The sequence below is a fragment of the Melanotaenia boesemani genome, chromosome 10 (genome assembly GCF_017639745.1).
Source record: "Melanotaenia boesemani isolate fMelBoe1 chromosome 10, fMelBoe1.pri, whole genome shotgun sequence".
Classification (NCBI taxonomy): domain Eukaryota; kingdom Metazoa; phylum Chordata; class Actinopteri; order Atheriniformes; family Melanotaeniidae; genus Melanotaenia; species Melanotaenia boesemani.
Window position 1 is genome coordinate 36,044,421 of NC_055691.1, and position 16,453 is coordinate 36,060,873.

Below are 16,453 nucleotides of genomic sequence, written 5' to 3' on the forward strand. Positions count from 1 at the left end.
GATCTTAAGATCTTTGTATTTCAGTCCAGAGAGAGTAGAAACCATAAGGGGAGAGACACGGAAGGAGAAACCGAACAATAGGAAGATGGAGCTACTTTAAGCACATTCAGTCTGATTCAGTCTGGCTACAAATATGTCAAACTAAATTATTCTGAAAGCAGCAAGACAAACCTTTTTTTATTTTTAAATCTCCCTGTTGGACCATTTGCAGGTATGAATGCAGGCTTAACTAAATAAAAACCCATTTACAGAATCTCCCTGCAAGAATTGCTTTAAGACCTGAGCTCATATGCCTTCATTTGTGTTTTCAGCTCTCCCCTCATCTCTCTTCTACAATAAAATACAATTATCATTCCAAATGTGTACTCCAGACTGCTGATCTGTGTCTCTACTAAACAAATGAGTGCAGATGAAGGGATCTATTCAACATGGCTGTTTAAAATAATCTCCTGAAGGGGAACAGGCTGCAACAGTTCTTTTCAATCTAACAGAGCAAATGAACAAAACTGTAATTTCACAAGCAAAGAGAAAGTGGTGCATATCAACCGACGAAGAACCGAACTGTACCGTGCAAACAACAGCAAACTTTTCCAATCAATGCACTGTCTGATGCAGAAAATTAATTCTCCCTTTAAGTGCTATTGTAGGCGAGAGGTTGAGCTGAGAGTAAGAGCTGTTGATAAATACTCTTTATCCCCAGGTCAGTGAGGAGGGGATAACATGGAGGAAAAAGGGGGAATGATGGGAGGAATGAAATGGATGAAACAGGGAGAGGATAGATGAAGAGGAAGAGCCATTGAGAGGAAGGTGAGAGTGCTGCTGAGCATAATGAGAGTGCAGCATCACCCGGACCTTCCTGACATTACCGAAGGCCTCATTCCCACTTAGCAACGACATTTCCCTCCAAGCAGCAAGTCTCACTCTAATTATCCCACCCTCAGCCTGCATGCCTCACTCTTCCTGTCACTATCATTCATCTATCTCTTCTCAGGTCTCACCCTGTTCCTCTTTCCTTCCTGTCTCTCTGCTGCCCTTTCAATACCTCCTCAGGACACGGAAAAAGTCAGAACTCTTACAGATTATTTCTGAATTTTAAAAAGGTCTTGTGTTTTTTTTTCCTTGTGTGCAAAGTCATTTAAATGAGCTGCTGTTTAAGTTCTGCTCATTTTGCATCTATTCCCTCCTCAGTGTTGCTTGCTTTAAACAAGTTATGTGTGAAGTAAAGTAGCAGTGATAACACTTGCACAACGTCTGGGTGAGCTGTGGTGTGCTATGCGCACATAATGCTGTTATGATCTCTTCCACCCCTTTACTTTTCTCACTTTAATCATATGTTGCTGACTACAAACAAGGTTTTTCCTGGACGTTGTGCCTGCAGAACCACGGAGAAGGAATAAAGCATGAGAACCATCACACAGAATCTCTCTTCAATCCATTTGACCACCCGAGAGGAGCTGCTTCTTTAGTTTAGCATGATTAAAGCAATTCAGAACACAGATAAGAAACCTGGAAGGAGTTAAAAATAACTCAGGGAGGTCCTACAAGAGACTTGTTTAAAAGAGAGCTGAAGTGAAAGTATAAGTTGCTTTACCTTAAACAAATGTTGATGTTGCCACCCCTTTTCCCTAGCTGAGGTGGGGTTCTAACATCACAATAATCATTTTAAAAGATAAATTTTCAATAAAAAGCTAAACATGTTTTTTATTATCCTCTCTGTTTATTTTTATTTGTTTATATTGAGTTAATTTAACATAAACATCCTACTTCTCTAGCTTATCCTGTCTTTTTCTTTTCTATTGTTGATCCAATATTTCACCTTCATCCTTTACTATTTTCATTTTTCTCATCCGTCTGTCGAATCTGTGCTCCCTGCCTGGTCTCTCGGTGGATAGGATTCTCTATTTTGTTGTTCCAGCTGATCCTGGACTTTCTTTGACTACCGTTGGTGAGACTCAATTAAACCAAAACAGATTATCAATGTGCACGTTTACACAGAATGCCCTGGGGGCTCAATTTATCTGGAGGAATGCTCAGTCTAAAAAAACTGTGATTGACACCTCTAACCTTCGTTGGAGTGTAATCTTCATCTTTAGCACCCAGAGATCTAATTAATTAGAGGGAATCTCATTTCCTCAGTAATGCAACTGGACAGAGGCGTGATAGAAGAGGGAGGGAAAGCAGGAGGAAGAAGATGCTAAGGAGAGGAAGAGCGGAGATGGAGGGAAAAGGAGGGGTGCCGTATTTCATCATTGCCTGTGAATGGTGTCCACCTTGTTCATTTCAGGGAAGAACAAGGGAGTGTGAGGTGGTTGGGTTCACACCAACTACATTGTATTGATTACAGCTGCAAGAATTCTGGCTACCGGCCATTGGAGAGACTGCAGTAACACTCTTTTTAATGGCGTCTCTGGGTAATGTACTCAAGTGCTTTACTTTCTTCTCTAGCACTCTTTTCTGGGTTCAAGCCATCGTCTGAGTATGACGAAGACTTTTCTGTTTGTAATTGGTCTTGTCTTCAAACTGAACTGAAAACTATTTATCTCCTGAAGTCATTCACACCAAACCTGGTCTACAGATTCTACAGTTAAATCTGAAGTTGATGATTCCCTGAAAATAAAGTCAGAACATCCTGAGCAACAGTGAAGTTATTTTTTTAGTTAATAAAAGTGATTTATAAATGCAGATTAATATTCATTGGTTTGTTGCTGTAGATTTGTTTAGTTTGAGCCTTGAATGTCTCAGCACTTTATTTAGAACTAAGATCTAATCATCGTTCAATCCGAAAGTTATTCAAGTGTGATGTGAACAAAGAAGGAAGGGTCTTATAAAAATATGGATGTATGAGTTGTAGTATCATCTAGTCTAGTCGTAGTCGGATCACAGAGAAATCAGCAGCATATCAAAATGCTTTTTCACTGTTGATGAAGAACTTTCTCAGTTATCAGCAGCTCTGATTCTGGAGGGAATATTTACCTCCTGAGGATGATGGTTGGTCATCTAGCGAAGTGATGCTTCTGTTAGAAATCACAGTGCATCATTCTGTAATAATAATGTACATGAAGCAGCACAAGTGGGAGATGACAACTCTGAGGCTTTACCTAACCGCGGTCTAGCAGGCTGAATTCCAATATTTAGGAGAGTTTCTGGAAGTGGTCGAGGCAGCAGGGGTGGAAAACGTAGCTCTGAAACATGTGTGGGGGCAGCAGAGGTTTGGATAACTCTATAAATATCCATGATGATGCTGGGTGGACTGGCTATATGAGGACGTGAATCATAGGTGGATCAGTCTGATGAAGCAACTGAATATTTAGACTAAGATTTGATAAATACTAAACCCGATTTTATATAGATACATACACACAGCTGCCAACCTGTGATGCCAGTATAAGAAATCAGATGATTACTTTTACTGCCATCATAAACTCTGGTTCATATTTAATATTTTTTCTCATTTACAGTATGCCTTAAAAACTTTAAAAACCCCGGCACCTAAAGGGTCTAATACGGGTGATGCGTTCAAGGCTCAAGTTAACTTTCAAGTTTTAAACTTGTGTCTGTGGTTCGCAAACATCTGAGCAAGCTCACTGCTGTGGCATCACCATGATTCCTGTTGCTTTCCATGTGGCGACTGAGTCAATGAACTTTCTGATGGTATGTCCACCTTGTCAGCCACTGAGGGCTGACCTTCTCCATACTGACCCAGTCCATGTGCTTCCAGCCATATTACCTCCACTGATGAAATATTCTCCCATAGTAGTCTACATCTCTCCACCCAGCTCATCTACTCATGCTTTTCCAATCTCCAAATCATAATTGGCAAATGAAAGGGAGTTTATAAACTGAAGTGTACATCAAAATCTGCTGTAATGAAATCTTATCAATCTGTCCCGTGTGCTGTATTATTTGCATATAAATTACTTAATATAATAACTCTCTCCAGCCTCTACCTGAGAGGAGTAAATATTTCTGTGTCTACTTTGTCTCGTTGCTGTGACACAAGGAAAGGAGATGCTAATTGAAGAGAGGAAAGCATCTTTATATGACGACTGACATTCAATTATGTTTGGGGGATCAGATTAGGCGGTGGCCCCAGAAATGTTTGAAAACAACATTTTGCAGAGCAGCAACTCTGGAGGCAGCGAAGGATGTAATTTGAATGGCTGTTTGAAGCCCGCGCTGAATGGTGCTGCTCTGAATGGAATCACTATGCTATGACCTGCGAGTAATTGGATGTCCATGGTGAAGTGTTGACAGAAGGGGGAGGCAAGCCAGACAGAAACAAAAGGAAAAAAAAGATAGGCAGGCAGACAGAGAGAAAATAACACAAAATGAAAATAAACAAGAAATCAATGTGATGAACAGACACAATGAGGGTAAAAAGGAACAGTGTGTGAGGAGTACAAGCCATCACAACAGCAAAAACGGAGAAAATGAAAGTGCTTGTCCCAAAAAGTGGAACCTGCAAATGTTTTCTTGCCATCCATCAGTCATTCAGCTCACAGGCATGGAGCCACACTGGCCACCAAGCCAAATAAGCCATTAGAGAGGATAAGCTTTCCTATCAGCTAAACGCTATCAGGAAGCAAACTGCCAAGGTCACGCCAAACAAATACTGGGTCACTTTACTTGCTGCTAGTGTTGCATACTGTACTGATGGGATAGGAAGGTTATATACATCCATTAACCTGCCACACAGCAGAACAGAGCCGATAATGTAAACACATTAACAGTGCAGACAGTTGGAAACTAAATCCCATTATACACAACACAACAAAGATTATAACTTATCTAGTCAACAGAGATGATACACTCATCTGCCATTTTATTAGCTACATCTGTTCAATTGCTTGTTAACACAAAGAGGTAATCAGCCAATCACATGGCATTAAGTATAAGGACTAGCTACTAGCTAATGTTCAAAGTGAGCATCAGAATGGAGAAGAAAGACAATGGGAGACTCTGAATGTGCCAAACTGCTGATCTACTGGAATTTTTATGCAAAACCATGTCTGAGGTTAACAGAAAAAGGTCTAAAAAGAAACAAAATACCTACTGAGTCACAGTTGTTTGGGCAAAAATTCCTTAGACAGAATGGGTAGACAGATTTAAGATGATAGAAAGGAAACAGAAGCTCAAACAACCAGTGGTTACAACCAAAGTATGCAGACCATCTCAAACATTGCAAACATTGAAGTAGAGGGGCTACAGCAGCTGAGGACCACGCCGGGTGCTTCAGGTTTAGGCCCTGTTCTTTCCAGTTTGTATATGCTCCCTCTTGGTGGCATCATCAGGAGACATGGAATTAACTTTCACAGTTATGCTGATGACACACAACTTTATATCTCCACGTCTCCTGATGATACCCGACCAATGGATGCCCTTTTTAACTTCATTTCAGATATCAAATCCTGGATGGTGGAGAACCTTTTACAGCTTAACCGAGACAAATCTCAAGTTTTAGATCAGCCCTAAAAGAGAAACATGTTTCTAAACTACAGGCATTGTCCCTGAATTAATCTTTGCAAGTGAAAAACCTGGGTGTCACATATTAAGAATACCACAAAATAGTTTTTAATCATCTCAAAAATACAGCCAGAGTCCACCCTATTTGCTAATGCTTTGGTCACTAGTCGCTTAGACTACTGTAACGCCCTGCTTTCTGCTCTTCACAAAAAGACTACTACAAAATTCAGCTGCACTTGTCCTGACGAAGGCCAGAAGGTGGGCCCACGTTACACCGGTTTTAAGGTCACTGCACTGGCTTCCCATGTGTTTCATTTTAAAGTTAAAGCCTTAATGGTTCTGGGCCTTCTTTTCTTTCAGACTTGCTTTTACCTTATAAACCCTCATGGACCCTGGGATCCTCTGGTGCTGGTCTTCTAACCCTTCCTAAAGTCAGGACACATACCCACGGGGAGGCATCTTCAACATTCTGGCCCCCGCCTCTGGAACAGCCTGCCAGAGGACTTCAGGGCTGCAGAGAACATCCATGTTTTAAAGAACAGGCTCAAAACTCTCCTTTTTAAGTTGGCTTTTACATCGTATTTACTGTTTTAGTGTGGATATTTGATTTATTTTTGTAACCTGGTTCCATTTAATTTTATTTTAATAAATTTTATATTTTGCTAAAAGCAATACTTTTCATCATAATTTTTAAAAATTATTTTCACTGTTTTGATATATTTTATTATTTTTGCATATTTTCGGGTGTTCCTCAGAGGGAGCCCGGGGGTCGTGTCACCATGCTTGTGGCTTTGTGGTGTTGGTCTTTTGGCTGGTGCCCGTGTCAGCTATGGTTTGGTCGACTCCGTTTGCAGATGGCTCCTGTGATGGTGTTTCCTTTCATGGCTCTTCTGTGCTCAGCCTCATATTAATCTGAGTGTATGTGTGTGTGTATATGTATGTGTGCTGATGAAGAAGTGGTGTGGCTGCTGTTTGGTGGGAGGGCGGGTTGATGGGCTATTCTATTAATGCTTTTAAAATCTATAAAGCACTTTGTACTACACTTTACTGTATGAAAAGTTCTTAATAAATAAAGTTTGATTGATTGATCGATCAGATCGGTCAGATTTGTCTCGAATTTAACTGTGACAGTCAGGTGGTCGGATCAGAATTTGGAATAAATCCATCCTAGCTAGGACAAAGCTCAAATCATCTCCAAGGGAGTTGGCTGTACTCCAATGGCCTCCAGTCACCAGATCTCCATCCAGTAGAGGATGTTTGGGGATGTGGAGGAACGGAAGAATCTCATGTCCATCTGCAGCAACTGTGTGAAGTTATCATGTCAACATGGAACAAAACACCCTCTTGACTCTATGAGTCCAACCTGGTACTAGTTAAGTGTACCTAAGCCAGTGAGTGTGTTATAGATGGATCAGAGTGAATGCTTAAGCTTAGACAGTCTGTTGAATGCTTCTGAATGAACCTGTTGAGCACTTAGTCATCCTCTGGTGAAAATAAAACCAGCTGTTTCACCATTAGCTGTTAAAATTTGGGAACCCTCAAAACTCTTTGGCCCAGATAGGATGTAAAAAATAAACCTTTGTCACAGCAGACAGTCGGACTTGTCTTGGTAGATAAAGTGCAGGTGCAGCTCTAATGATGACTACAAACCTTTTAGTGGGGGTCCTGCTTTTTGTCCATGCTGGTTTCCTGTCACGGCTGATTGGGACACTTATTGGAACTGAGCTGCCATTAGTACTCCTGCACTTTACCTTTTGTGACAAGTCGAATTGCCTATCTAAAAAGGGCTTCCACTAGCAACACTCTAAATATATAGCCAGATCTTTTTTAATGTAAATGCCAGATTCCATCACATACACCCCCAAATGCAGTTGTGCATCTGTGACTTCAAAGGACATTACATTGACTTACATCTCCTTCTTTTCACTCCCAAAAGAGAGACGCACCCCCTTAATCTGTATGTGTAAACAGATTAGTCCCCACAACATGAGTAATACCTTGACACACTAACGCACATACACACAGGCATTTTATCCCCATGTAATTCACCTTTGTAGAACATGGAGGGGGGGGTGGTTGGTCGACTCCATCGATTGGCCATCCAGAGCAGTGACAGCTTCCAGATTGGCCAGAGAACATTACAGAGTCAGGAAGTCACACTGCCATTAGCAGCCTGTCGTCTCTGGTTACAGCCTGTCTGCATACCTACACTCCGTACACTTAAATAGGTTACAGTTACTGGGATGTGTGGCACAGACAGATGTGCATGTCTAGGAACTGGAATCATTCTACTTTAACATCAAATATATTCTGCAGTAATATGAAGCCAAAACTATTAGTAACCTCCTACATTCTTCTTATTTCGTGCCTTATATTTTCTGTCTCAGACATGGGGATTAACTTCCTTTGGGATCATCGAAGCATCTTTCCCCGTTCCCCTTCCTTCTTTCCCGATACACATCTCTGCTCTTCCAGTTTGCAAACCTCTCAGAAAGGATGTACTGCAGTCAAGATGTGATGATGTGAGGTGGTGCATGAAAGCACAGTTGACAGAAGAAACTTGGCTCAGACTGATAAACAGCTGTGCATGAACATGTTCAAATGAATACGTTCATTTTTCTGTGAACTGAACGCATTTATAAATAAAAAACGTGAACACGTTCGGATTATATGAGGTCCTGTATCAGTCACTGCATACATTTTTGACTTCACACTATGTTTCCCACCATGCATTGCGGACTTTAGCATAACAAGCTGGCAAAGCGACATCTGTGCAGACCTCTGAAAAGGCAAGTGGAGGTGAAAGGTGCGAAGCCGCAGACGCAGCGATGCCATCACATGCTTCGTGTACTGTGCTGTCTGCAGAAGATTCCCACAGTAAAAATCTAATGTTTCTATACAAGTTTGCCTTCACATAAAAAGCAAGTTAGAACATCAGCCTCGTGGACTTTTCATTTGAAGAGAAGTGCTGTTTGAGAGGATATCTGCAAGTCTTCGTCATTAAAACAGCCTTTAGGAAAAGGCTAGACCCCCTGCCAGCAGCCCTGGATCAGACTGCCTTGCAGCCTTCAGGAACCTCCCAGCAACAGGTTAGCTGGTTAGTTTTAAAGTTTTTAAGGCATACTGTAAATGAGAAAAAATGTTGGGACACATTTACACATTAGATTTTTATGTTTTGTTCCTTGTTTTTTTTGCTTGGGGTAGCAGGTGGTGCGGCGCCAGCCAATCGTTGATGACCGGTTCTGGTTGTGGAAATGTCTCTTTCTGGAGACATGGGCCTGGTTCTTGTCTCAATTTTGCAACTTACAGGGTTAAAAAATCACCTGGACTTATTATGAGAAGCATGAACTTGCACAACACTGCTGATAAATCAACCAACTGAGATGCAGGGATTACAATTTTTTCTTTTCTTCTTCTTCTTCTTCTTTTGGAAGATCAGCAGGAGGATGTGCTCAGCATGAGGCTCATCTGTTTAATGTCTCTCAAGGTGTTCTGTGTCTGTAAACATTTGATTAATTAATTGCAGGTAAGCCAAGATATTTTCACTGCACACACCCATACATGCACACAAAGGAGGAAAACACAATTAAGCTGCGTCTTCGAGAGAGATAACCTAACACCCTGCATACTTCCTTGAATCTCAACCTACTATTTGCATTCCTTCACATAGATAAAGGGTGGAACACACTTATTAAAATTGGTGAGACCTTTCAAACCTTTGTCCTTTTTCTTATTACCAGTTACTAAAGGTTTTCCCTACAGAGACAATAAGTTCAGCATAATAACTTGTGTGCTCTCTGTATTGGCATTTCTGGATCAAACATTAATTTTCAAATATGATGAAGCAAAATAATTAAAAAAGAATATTGTGTATGGGTTGGTGTTTGAGACCCACTGAAGTGAAATTTCTCTTATATAACAGGCTGAATTTATTTTTTTTCTTAGAAATCAAATTGACAGATTTCCAAGTACATCCAATGAAAGATGTGAACCCTTGTTGATCTTTTCAAATGTAAAAAAATGGCCTCAGCATGATGGGAATATTAGCTGTCAGAAATTACAGCCCATCATTGATCTATTCATGTTGCCTGTCAGGATAATATCAAACAGTGAAGACAAGTCTAAAGTAGACGCGGTGAGAAAAATAGAGCGGTGGAATAAATGTACATATCAAGGCAGAATTTTATGCCACAGAGAAGGCGCTAAAGTGAAAATTCAACTGATTTCAACGTGACAAAATTGATTTTCCAATTTTCTCCGGATTGCTTTCAGCTTCCCCGGGGCAGCTGAGGTGTCTATCTAAAAACACTGGGGGCTCCCCCTGAATTATGTTGGAGGAATTTAGAGAACAGAGAAGATTTGTTTCTCTATGTTTTCCCCCTTGGTGTTGAAACTTTTTTTGTTTTTTTTTCTATTAAAAAAAGCCTTGCAGAAATAGGTGGGATGAGCTGTTGTCCAAAACTCTTCCTTTATGAGAAGATGGAAAGATGGATGACATGCTGGAGTCACATTTATGGGAAAACGATCAAGTAGAAATCATCCTTTCTGTACTGCAATCTGGCTATGTACATGCTAATAATAATAATAATAAATCTTTTATGTGTAGAGCACTTTATATTATAGGGAAACTCAAAGTGCTTACAGAAAACAGGAATAATAATAATAATAATAAAAATCAATAAAATACTATTTAGCCGAAGGCTTCTTTAAAAAGGAAGGTTTTCAAGTTTTGCTTAAAAACTTCTAAAGACGGTGGACTTCTCAGGTGGTCTGGTAGGGGTCCCACAGTCTGAAAAGGCCCGATCACCCATGCTATGATGTAAGTAAGCAGACCTCATCCTGTGAGCTCTGCTTACTTATGTTTATTGTTTTTATTACAAAAATAAACCCAAAATAAATTCTGGCATCATACATACAATGACATTAATACCAAATATGATGTAATCATTGCACGGTGCTTCAGGCTGTTAGGGGGACAAATCAGTAAATATTCTGACCCAACTGATGACTAACATCATGCACCAACTAGCTGTGGGCATTCTGCATTCTTCCATGAGAAAAAAAACAAAACAAAACAAAACAAAAAAAAACAAAAAACTGGACAATAAACTGGACTGGAGTAGTAACACAGACCCACACTATCTTCTGAGGAGACTACGGTCGTTTGGAGTGAAGGGGCACTCCTGAGGACCTTCTATGACTCTGTGGTGGATCAGCCATCCTGTTCGGTGTGGTCTGCTGGAGCAGCAGCATCACAGTGAGGGAGAGAAAGAAACTGGACAAAGTCATCAGGAAGTCCAGCTCTGTCCTGGGCTGTTCAATAGACTCTGAGGGAAGTGATCTCCATGCTGGACCATAAGTCCTACCCCCTGCAGGACTCCTTGTCTGCCCTCAAGAGCTGCTTCAGGGACAGACCGATCCAGAGATACCGCAGGTCTTTCCACCCTGCTGCTGTCACGCTTTACAATGAACACATGGAAACTGCTCCCATGTGCAAAATCTCTACAACCACCTCTTGCAACCTGTGTAATAGTTTCCACAGTTATGTTCAATAATTATTTCTATGCAGCAATTTCAACTTACACTTTTCTGATACATGTACATATTACATACATGTTTATGTAAACATTTATGTACTGCTATATCTTAGCTATACTGCTGCAACAATGCAAGTTCCCCATTGAGTAATTAATAAAGGTTTTCTTATTCTTAAAAAACGAACAAAAAAAAAAAGGCATATACGTTGTATTTAATATTTTCCCATTTAAAATGAAATAAAACGGACATGGCTACAAGGAGGCTTTCACCTGAGTTTGAGCTCACAGACCGCATAGAGAAACTTGATGTGTTTAGATGATCTCGGCACCAACAGATAAAACTTCAGATTTCTTTTTCTTTTTTTTCTACAAAAAAATGTAAATCTGCCAGAAACTCTGGTTTATAATCAGCCCTGTCCAGGCAGCTCTGTGAAAACATTCAGACTGAAGCAGTGCAGCTACCCTTGAACGAATATTTAGCATAGCCAAAAACAGACTGTATTTTGGCTCTGTGCCTTTTTTAAAGGCTTGAATTACTCATTCACCCTCACTAAATCTTTAAAAGATCTCACTTTCACCTTGCTAATAAAGAGGAAAACCACAGAGACCTCCATGCACCTCTTCAATAAATCTGGTCTGTCATCACCACACAAAAGCAGCTAGCATCGCTTGCTGCATTGATTACATCTCATTTCATTGTACTTTTAATCAATTACACCTCTATTAAAAAGGTTTACTGTAGCATTGAGATTGGCTCATCAGGGCACTTAGTCGCAATGGTTCCAGCAGTTCCGGATGGCAGGTTTTCATTCAGGCTTGTTGGACAGCACCAGAGTCGACGGATGACTGTGTATCACCTCAATTAAACTATTCACTAAGTGTCTGACAACAGCTAATATTCCTCTTCCACCAGCGAACCCAATCGATGTTCTGGCATTCGTCACCCTGCTGGAAAAGCAATCATCTTGTTGTCTCGCTGGGGTTGGACGAGGATATGCAAAGACGCCCGCCTGCCTTCTGCGCCTGCTTGCTGGTGTACACTATTGCCCTCTCATACAAAGACTCACAACCCTTATAGGTGGCATAAAAATCCCATGCACATATACTATATGCACCTACTTCACTCTGCTCTCTAGCTGCATGAAGATCAGCTGGGAAAGAGTAGATGCAGAGGCTTTATTGCAGAAATAGCTTATGATAAGTGTGTGCACTGAAAAAAGACCACCATCCTGCACACAGACACTCGAGCTAGCTCACCTCTCTGTCCAGTAACGTGGGCGAAATGACGGTGACGATGTCGCCTCTTTCTGCATCGATGTAGAACATGTTTGGTGAAGGTTTGTCCGGCGACTGTCTGATGATGTTGTACCGCAAGGCAGCGTTATCTGTGCCAGGGTCGTCAGCATCAAATGCCGTCATTGTCATCACTGTGGTTCCTGGAGAAGACATTGAAGGACAATCCTGAGCATAACCTTGATTTTTACAAGAACATCTAAGAGGATCTGTCTCGTCTAAGTAAATGTGCTGATGCTAGAAGTACTAGAAATACTAGAAGCAATCTATCTCATGTGCATTTATCCCTGTTAGGGTATAAAACGAAAAGCTAAATAAACCCTAAACATGTCAGACACCAGCTGAAACACCTGGAAATCTAGAAAATAAAAGTCTTTTAACACACCATCCCCTTAAAGCCAAACCCAAGAAAACCCTTTGAGAAAAAGTGAAAAAAATAAATAAATTAAAAATAATTTTTTAATTTTTACTGTTTTTTTTTACCAGGTTATGTCAGCATTATTGTGTCCACCAGGGGGCAGAAGCCAAGTATCAGATTGTGAACAACAGGGTTTTGAGCCAAGTTTTTACTATAAAGTCATGCCAAAGGTCTCATTAAACTGTATGTATCATATTTAAAGACGTTAGAAGAGTCAGCCTTAGAATAGTTAGTCCATTAAACATTTTTTAAGTGATACCATATGAGTTTTGAAGAGTTGCAGCAGATGCATGAAAAAGCTAAATCTAAAACTCTTGCACCAGGCAGCATCTTAAAAGGTTTCCCCTTTCTAATAATGTGTTTCCTCCGTCATGTCAGCTCTAACAGCAGGGTGCATTTTATTTGGTAATGGGAAAAAAATGGAAAACCTGTCCACTGCATCTGAACTGAAAGAGGCAGGCAATCCTTGACACACCATCAGCCCTCAATCTCAGCTTCTTGCTGGTGATGAGATACTCTCGCACCAGTTCAGCGAGACACACATTCAGTCCTCACGTTGAGAGGTGAGGCTGGAAACGTATATATGCACCTCTGATGCAAATACAGAACATGTTACGCTGTCCCTCATCTGAACTGTTTATTAAATATGTCCATCCACTGCTCCGTGTTCTGGTGGAACGTCCAGGCCTGCAGAGAGATCGTTTAGAACTGAATAGTTTGGTGTGTGTGATGTTTGTAAGGGAATTCATTTAAATGCTGAGATTGTAATTTATGAAATAAAACTATAATTGGTACACAACAGTAGCATGATACACTCCAAAAGACTGTTTGTTCAGTTACTGTAATTAAAACCAAAATCAGTAAAACAACATGTTCTTTTTAAAATCCAATTAATCTTTTTTTTTTTTTACTCAATCCATATATTTTCCTTGAATAATTATAGTCAATTCTTTTCTAACCTCTTAGCCCCCTGTGCCTTTATATTTGTCCTCTGCTTTAAAATTGCATACTCATAATGAAATGAGTATTTCTCTGCAACCACAAGATCTATCTGAATACTTTTCGAGTGACAGTAAAGAGAACATGTGAGATTTGTTAGGATGTGTAAATATTACTTTATGTGTTACTTGGGAAGAATAAATGAAGATGGTAGACAGCACAAATGAAAAGAGTTTCAAGCTCACCAGAAAAAACCCAAATACTCTCAGAATAAATATGAATTTATTGGAGCTGCAGTCGCTGGAGGTGACCCCACTACCTCCTTCCCATCTCTTACAACCACTTTTTCTAGTTTTGACCTTCCCTCAGTCCAAACCATCTCTGACATTATCCATAAATCCAAACCTTCCACATGTCACCTTGATCCACTTCCCTCCATCCTGGTTAAATCCTGCTGCTCCTCACTTGCGCCTCTCATTACCAAAATCATCCACTCTTCATTGAGTTCTGGTTTGGTCCCTTCTTCACTCAAATCTGCCTCAGTCACGCCCATTCTGAAGAAACCTGGCCTGGACCCAACCAACTTCATCAACCTTCGTCCCATATCCAATCTCCCCTTCATTTCCAAAATTTTAGAAAAATCTGTTGCCTTTCAACTTCATAATCATCTGCTGTCCAACAATATTTATGAGCAGTTTCAATCTGGCTTCCGTCCCCTCCACAGCACCGAGACTGCACTTATCAAAATTTCTGATGACCTACTCATGGCTTCCGACTCTGGACTGCTTTCCATCCTCATTCTCCTGGACCTCACAGCAGCCTTTGATACCATTTCTCACGCTACTCTTCTAAGTCGACTCTCATTTCTTGGCATCACTCACACCCCAATAGCCTGGTTTACTTCATATCTCTCTGATCGAACACAGTTCATACAACTCAAATCTCATAAATCTATTTCCTACCCCGTTTCCGCTGGAGTGCCCCAAGGTTCTGTACTGGGCCCCCTCCTTTTTATCATCTACATACTCCCACTCGGCCACATCCTTCGTAAATATAATATCAATTTCCACTGCTACGCGGACGACACCCAGCTCTACCTCTCAACTCAACCATCTGCCTCGCTCCCACCAACCGCCCTCACCCTCTGTCTTGAAGAAATCCAGTCTTGGTTCTCATCCAACTTTCTAAAACTAAACAGCTCTAAAACGGAAGTCCTCTTGGTAGGCACACCTCACACCCTATCCAAAGCCAATAAATGTTTCATTACTCTTGATAACTCAACTGTCCTCCCCTCCCCTCAGGTTAAGAGCTTGGGTGTCGTCCTCGACAGCACATTGTCCTTCCAGTCTCACATTAATAACATCACCCGGTCCGCCTATTTCCACCTACGTAATATTTCTCGTCTCCGTCCTTCCCTCACTTCCCAAACTACTGCCATTCTAGTTCACAGCCTGATCACATCCCGCATTGACTACTGCAATTCACTTCTTTTTGGCCTCCCCAATAAGTCCCTCCAGAAGCTGCAGCTCCTCCAAAACTCTGCCGCACGTGTTATCACTCGGACCCCCATTGCTCATCATATCACTCCCATCTTGCAACAACTCCACTGGCTCCCCATCAAACAAAGGATCATCTACAAAATACTGATCATCACTTTTAAGGCACTCCATAACTTGGCTCCATCTTACATCTCTGATCTCCTTCATCCACACACCCCTTCCCGCACACTGCGTTCCTCCCATACCCATCAGCTTTCCGTTCCCCCGGCACGTCTGGCAACAATGGGGAGCAGGGCGTTTAGTCGCTCGGCTCCTCATCTCTGGAATTCCCTCCCTCCTGATCTCCGTACAGTGGACTCCTTCCTTCTCTTCAAATCCAGACTCAAAACTCATCTGTTCAGACAGTCTTATCCCCCCTAAGTCCATATACATCTTTCCACAGTGTTTCCTTCCCCTATCACTTATTCTGTTTTGTGCTTTTAATGTTTTGCTTACTTTTAATGTCTTATGTTTGTACAGTGTCCTTGGGTGCTTTGATAAGGCGCTTTTTTAAAATAAAATGTATTATTATTATTATTATTATAATTTCTCTTTAGAAAGAGCAGCTGTAGCTTTAGACCTTCATGAAATCATAGTACAATATGTGATAGTTTCTCCAAAATGGTATATGGACAGTTTGGCACCATATATTCTTACCTGTGGGACCTTTGGCTTTACAAAGGGAATTCATTCTGAGAAAAACTGCAGTGAAATTAAAGTTTTTTATGAAAAGGAGTTTGTGTTTGATGTGTCCTGTTGAGTGACTGAAAACAGTTTTAACTCAATCAACAAGGCTGATGGGACTAAGGACTGGCTTCTTCCACAGAAATCATGGTCATCTCTCTAGTTACTGAGATTATGATAGAAAAAACAAAAAGCTTGTAAGAATATATTCAAAACGTCAGAACTCAGAACAAACTCATCTCTTACATTCAACTAATCACAGCAAAGCAGGTCACCAGCGATCGACAATGAAATACCTAATTTATTCATATATATGAAATTACAATGGGTTACCCAATATGTCATAGATCACCAAATCCAGGCCCCCTCGGGCCAGTGTCCTGCAGGTTTTCAGTGTTTTCCTGCTCCAACACACCTGACTTAAATAATGAGTGATTGTGCTGAACTTCATAGGCTGTTGGATCCATTTTATTTGAGTCAGGTGTGTTGGAGCAGGGACACGTTGAAAACCTGCAGGGCACTGGCCCAGGAGGTCTGGATGTAAATAAACCCGGTTTTTTGACTTTCTCAGCATATTTGCT

General features: G+C 40.9%; 1 protein-coding gene across 2 annotated transcripts in view; it reads right to left on the reverse strand.

The window, feature by feature from the left end:
• cdh13 (cadherin 13, H-cadherin (heart)) overlaps positions 1-16,453 on the reverse strand; it is a 425,435-nt gene that overhangs the window by 141,516 nt on the left and 267,466 nt on the right. For both annotated transcript variants that reach the window (XM_041996695.1, XM_041996696.1), the window contains exon 8: positions 12,258-12,436. In XM_041996695.1, coding sequence (XP_041852629.1) covers positions 12,258-12,436 — 179 coding nt within the window. The remainder of the gene's footprint in view (positions 1-12,257; positions 12,437-16,453) is intronic.